Below are 6,393 nucleotides of genomic sequence, written 5' to 3'. Positions count from 1 at the left end.
GCCCTTTTTTATCCTTTTTCATAAAAGCTCTCATAAAATATAAAAAAACATAGTCGCTTTATATATGGCAACGTAGTTAGAGGTTAAACTACTTTTTATTCAATTAAGCAAACTTTTTGTTAAGGGTGGATAAACTCTAATGAATATGGAGAATAGTTTCCGGTGGCCGGAAGCCGTAAGGAGAGGGCTGAAGCCTCTCCCATCTTTCGGTCCTCAGGCTTAGGATCGTAGCGGAACCCACCTGAAGAATGACCTAAATCCTCTTTCATTTCTTGATGCTTTGGGATCTATAGTTGCTTCTGGGATTGGGTGAGCTCATGATGCATACATCAATTAAACTGTCACATTACTACCATTTGCAATTCATAAAAGTAGCACTGATAAAAATCAAACTAATAATTGATTTTTTATTGGCTCGCCTGCCCAATCATCTCCGCTTGAATGTAGAGTAGATGATAAACGCAAGTGCTTAAAAGAATCCAACAGCGTTTCTTGATTAGTCCGATCTGATAGAGGTCCGGTCAACGTTAGGTCGTGTACATATAAGATTCATTTCTCACAAGGGACGACCTTCACGATGCACAAACAGAAATTAAAGCTATGCATCGTAAATTCAATCAAGAAGCCAAATCTAAATAACTGAGAGATTCGCACAAAGGGACTGAGTTCAAGGCATCAAAGAGAACGACGAAATGTGCAAGATTAACTATTCCCATTCAAGCAATGCTTTGCTTGAAGAACGAAACAATGGAAGAGCCAATGAAACCCAAACGAACAAACAACGGAATGTTTGATCTGGTCTGCGCCGAGTGAGACCCAAGACAAAGAAAAAGGAAGATTGTGGCGGGAGACGGAAGGAAGCCTCTTCTTTTTCCCTCCGCCAATCCCTCTCAATTTTTGAACTCCCAAACGACGTGTCCTTATAGACACATCAACAAAGCCACAAGCACTCGAACGTCATTCCCACTGCCCACATAGCTCCCCTCCTCAAATCTTAGTCTCTCCCAAATGGACAACCCCTCCTCTGTTCTTCTATGAGCATTTGTACTTTGATCTCTCCTTCATAATTTCTGGGTTTTCTATCTTGTAGTTGACAGCTTTCCACCACCTCTTTTTCCCTCTTTGTTTTCTTTTGGCATCCCTAGTCTTCCTCTTGTTTCAATCTTCATCCTAATCCTTTTCAACCATTTCCCCCTTCTCTCTCTGTCTCTCTGTGAGGGGCTTATCAGAAATTTCCCTCCTTTGCAGGGGAGTTATCATCTGCTGGGCATCCCATCATTCTTCAAGATGGCTGTCAAGGGTTTGTTTTGATTACCACCCATTTCTAATCTACCGTTGTTCTGGTCCTTGCCCTCATCTCGAACTCAATCGTTTTTTGTGCCCTTCGTGTTTCTGAAACCTTTCTGAGAAAGATGGCTGAGGCGTTTCAGGATGAGGTCGAGCAAACGGTAACAATCGATGAATACATTCAGGGAATGGAGGAGCAAGAACTGGTAATGATTTTCTCGTGTTCATCTGATCGGCCTTTAGGGTTTCATTCGGTGGTGTTTCTCATGGCATCTACTTTTATGGGTTTAGCATTTGGGTTCTCCATGAAATTCGATTGTGAAACGGAATTGGTGTCGTCTCGGGAATAATTGGTGTGCTCTTGGCAATTTTCCATATGAAATACCTATTCTCTTATGGGACCAGTTTGTTCTTTTTCTGAGTTCTTTACCTGTTGATTTACTCATTCCGCTTGTTGTTTCTTAAGGAGGCTGATTTGGTATTGGGTGGCGATGAGGGCAACGAGTGTACCTATAATAAAGGGTATATGAAGAGGCAGGCAATCTTTTCGTGCCTCACGTGTACCCCCGATGGAAATGCTGGAGTTTGCACAGCTTGTTGCTTGGCTTGTCACGATGGCCACGAGGTATTCAATTTCAGTTGTCTTTGTCGTTGTGGTCATTGGTTTCCCTTTATGCTGTCCTTTGGTCAACTTTATATCAGATTGAAAAATTAAGAATGTATTTTCAGGTATTATGTTGCTAACTTGTTGCAGAATATTCTTTCTAAATTCATATTGCTGGATTGTAATCTGGAATGTTAGATTTTCACTTGATAAACAACAGCTCTTGTATCCTCTGGTTAGGTCACTATATTGAGGAGATCTGTTATTGTCCAATATTCAATTTGTTAACAGTTTGTAGGACGTCTAGAAGTTTCTTATTTGCATAATTGCTATTCTTTGGTTCCTCTTTCCCTAGTGAACTTTTATGTCCTTGTGATTAGTCCATGTGAATCTCATGTTACATCCCATACCCACGTCTGGTTGAGCGACATGTAATATGAAATGTCATATGGCAAGGGAGAAGATTTTTTCTGCTTATGTTGAAGCATTAGATTGATTCTTCCTTCTAAAAAATTTTTAGAGTGATTTGTTAGAGATATTTTTGGAAAAATCTCTCACTTTCAATGATTTTCCACTTACCATTTTGATTGTGTAGCCACGTAAATGGTTATTTTGCAAAGAGGCCATAGATAGGACATCTTTGGCTGCAATTTATTTACTAGGTCGCCTGTTGTTGCCAGCATGTAAAAATGGTAGACTGAAGTTGAATGAGGCTGATAGACAGCGTGATTAAACCTAAGTGCTAGAATTGTCCTTTGGCATTTTTCCTTTTGTTGCTTATATGCAAGCAGTTTTAACTTGGTTTCTCTTTCTATTTGAATTTCCAAGGAAAGCATTATCTCATGATAATTTCCTATTGTTGGAAGTGTCTTAGCATCTTCATAATCTACTATTTTATTTTATTTGCGTTTTTTCGGTTGTCATAACTTAGACGTTACCAAATATTTCATTACCATATATGGCCAATACCCAAATACAGACACTTGATGAGAAATATGATTTGTGGTTGGTAATTTCTTGCTGTTCTCCTCGTTGAAGAACATTTCAAGCGGGCACATGAATTATGTTCCCTTCATTTGCTTCCATCCTTTTGAATTCTAATGGCTGGTTTAGCCAGTCAATGGCTTTATCCAGTTTTTTTTCTTTTCATGTCTTGCAATTTCTCTAGAATCTCTTTGGTATCATTCTGGATTAGCCATTGAGGCCTTACTGAGAGGCCTAAATGGTCAATGCTTTGGTGATACAAGTAACATCTCTTCTGTTTATTCTTGTGTGCATAATTGCTGTCTTTTTTTTATATCTATTTATTACATTCCAGTGATGATAACGTTCTAATTCTATTGCTCTTGGACTAAGGTTGTGGAGTTGTGGACGAAAAGAAATTTCAGATGTGATTGTGGAAATTCAAAGTTTGGAAATTTCACCTGCAAGTTGTTTTCAGATAAAGATCCAGAAAACAAGGATAACTCATATAATCATAACTACAGAGGTGCCTATTGCACGTGTGGCCGCCCATATCCTGATCCAGATGCTGTAGAGCAGGTGGAGATGATCCAATGCTGCGTTTGTGAGGATTGGTTCCATGAGAATCACATAGGTCTCGGGCCCTCTGAAGAGGTGAGCTACTTTTACCAATGTCACATTCTTCATTTTCTTAACAATCTGGATTCTAGAAATAGCCACACTAACCACTGGGTTCAAATGGTTGGCTGGAAATTTTGAAGTGTCCCTCCCAGAGGCTGTAGATACAGAGTGGATTTTAACCTTGTTAAATCTGTATTACTTGAACTTGCTGATGGAATTTACCTCATGGCATTAGGAAGGTGCAGTGCTGGAATATATAAGTGTAGTATCGTGTTGTTGGCTGTGTAATCTATATTTCCATCCATAAGTGTAGTATCCAACACAGCCAACAACATAATACTACACTTATATACTACACAGGCTGTGTAATCCATAATTCCATCAGCAGTGCACATCCACAATTTTGTCCTTTTTTCTTGTGGCAAGAATATTGAGGGGTTTATTCTGATAATAGTTACTTATGAGTAATGTAATTTTTACACCTTTGTATATGGATCTTTGATGACCTCTCTATCTCTTTTCTCCAATTATTGGGTCTTGCTTCTGTTACTGTTGCTCTTTTCCAATGTGTGTCTTTGGAGGTGGTTGAGTTTTATATTTGATGCTATAATGCTATAATTTGCTGGAATTACAGATACCTAGAGACGATGAGGGAGAGCCAATATATGCAGATTTTATATGCCAAGATTGTGCAATCAGTTGTTCTTTCTTAAAGCTTTATCCTCCTTCAATTTGGGTGCTGTCTGGTAGAAGGCATATGGTGGTGGAAAATGGTTCGTCATCCTCTGTGATGCCTGAGAAGGATATTTTCTCTGGAAATCAAACATCAAATTCTGTGGTGAATGATGCTGGTTGTGGTGCAGTATTAAGTGAGGAAGGCATGGAAGCCAAAGGAAATGTTGAAAACAATGGTGACCTGATCCAGGAAAACACTTGTGATCCTCATGTCCAAACTCCAGCCTGTGTTTTAGGACATAACCTACTCGAGGCATCCCTTGTTCTGGAGAAGAAACCAATGTTTCTTTCAAAGGGGTGGAGGGATCAGCTTTGCCACTGTGAAAATTGCCGGGAATTCTATGATAAGAAAAATGTTGCTTATTTGATTGACAAAGAGGACTCCATGGAGGAATATGAGAAGGTGGCAAAGCAGAAAAGGGCAGAAAATTTACAGCAGCAGGAGGGTGCAGAACTGAATTTTCTCAATAAACTTAATCATGTTCAACAAATAGAGATTCTTAGTGGCATAGCTGACATGAAGAATGAATTTCGATCTTTTCTGGTTTGTACATTATCCTGAAACTTGCTTTCTATTTATTGTCCACTTCCAGGGTTTGTAGATTATATGTTTCTTATTGCACTAAATAATCCATGTGTCAGGCATAGAACATATCTGTTTATGATTTTGATCCAACCTGCCATTGTCTGGGGTCCATTTTATGATTGAACTGCATCCTTAATGGAAAGACTAGCTTTTACACATGATTCTATTGTAGAGTCATAGATTGGGAAGCAAGTCTTCCTGGTCTCACCATGTCGTGGTCTGGGTCAAACGATAATTTATTGGTACAGAGCGAAACAACTAGGAGCTGGAAGATGCAATTAGAGCTTTACATTGCTTGAAGATGAGCTTAAAGTCATGATCTTATTCAACCTCGTACTGAGGCTGCTGCTCCTCACCAACCAGTCCATAATACACAAGTACATGATTACAGGAAATTGCTGAAGTTATTCTCTTGTGTTATTTCTCCAAAGAGCGATTGGAAGAATCAATGCTTTCAGCCTGGCTGAGTTGTTCATAAAGAAGTGATGTGCTAGGCCATTTGCACCCACGTATGTGCATATATATATAGATATATGTAATCTGAAAGCAATTGGATTGACTTTTTGTTTACTTGATACAGGAGTCTGTTGACCCATCTAAGCCAGTAACTCCAGCAGATATCAAGCAGGTTTTTGATAACCTTGCGAGAAAGAGACAGCGGCTGCTGTAGTTTCTGCTCCATTTTGTTCTTTTTAGCGTTCAGTCCTGCAGACTTGTCCACCATCATGTACAGTGAACAAGAAGCTTTAAACTTTGTGAACTTGTTTGGTTAGGTCTCAAGTATTGGTGGATGACTTGAAGTCTTTGAATACCTTTGTGGCTCGTTTCTTCTCAATCGTCATAGAAGAAGAAATGTAACTTCACAAACTCAAGTGAAATAGTCATATTTAAAGGGCATGTGACTTCGTATAGACTTGAGTTTTTATCTTTTATCTTTGGATTTTCTGACTCTTATCTCAGGCCTTTTTTATGTAAGTGTTCTTAAAAATGGCATTAGTATAGTTTACATTCTTCAATTATTTCCTTTTTCCTAATATATCAATTTAGTATAGTCACTTATTTAACTTTCCAACAATGGAATGCCAATTTCTATTCATGTTTCTAGACGTCTTTTTTCATGCCCAGCTTTTTGAGGAATTTTGCCTAGTAAATCCCTTGGAACTGACACTGCAAACTCGTAACAGCAGTGAAGATTCACATCGAACTGTATTCCAAGTCCTTGCGATTTCTCATGCATTTCCATATATGCTTCGTATGACCTCTTCATTTATTACTCCACAATAATAATGTGCAAGGAGAGCTGCATTTACACTTTCATGCATACTCATGCTGCACGCATTTTAGGTTAGCCCGTGCTGTTTAGTATTTTCACGCTTTTCGTTTCTTATGATTTAGCTGCAGAAATGGAATTTGAATGTTGTAAATTATGTCGTTTCAAACAAATCGGCGTTTGCAATATCTACATCAGATTTTGCAAGCCGATAATGTAAGACTGGTATCTGGCCACCACCAGAGTTGCAAATTATTTGGACCCTGCTTTGGGGATTTTGATATTCTCTATAGTACTGAACTATGGTCGGAAGGATGAATAATGCAA

The 6,393-nt window shown here is 38.8% G+C and overlaps 1 protein-coding gene across 1 annotated transcript; it reads left to right on the top strand.

Annotated features, from left to right (window-relative positions):
• The first annotated feature begins 793 nt into the window (after positions 1 to 793).
• LOC116266933 (uncharacterized) lies at positions 794 to 5,832 on the top strand. The gene is made up of 5 exons (XM_031648443.2): positions 794 to 1,493; positions 1,754 to 1,912; positions 3,248 to 3,508; positions 4,110 to 4,754; positions 5,377 to 5,832. The coding sequence occupies exons 1-5, from the start codon at positions 1,413 to 1,415 to the stop codon at positions 5,464 to 5,466; spliced, it is 1,236 nt and encodes a 411-aa protein (XP_031504303.1). The 5' UTR covers positions 794 to 1,412; the 3' UTR covers positions 5,467 to 5,832.
• Positions 5,833 to 6,393: the final 561 nt, after the last annotated feature.

This window comes from Nymphaea colorata, chromosome 13 (assembly GCF_008831285.2).
Source record: "Nymphaea colorata isolate Beijing-Zhang1983 chromosome 13, ASM883128v2, whole genome shotgun sequence".
Lineage (NCBI taxonomy): Eukaryota > Viridiplantae > Streptophyta > Magnoliopsida > Nymphaeales > Nymphaeaceae > Nymphaea > Nymphaea colorata.
The sequence above is the reverse complement of the archived record's forward strand: the minus strand, read 5'-3'. Positions and strand labels throughout refer to the sequence as shown.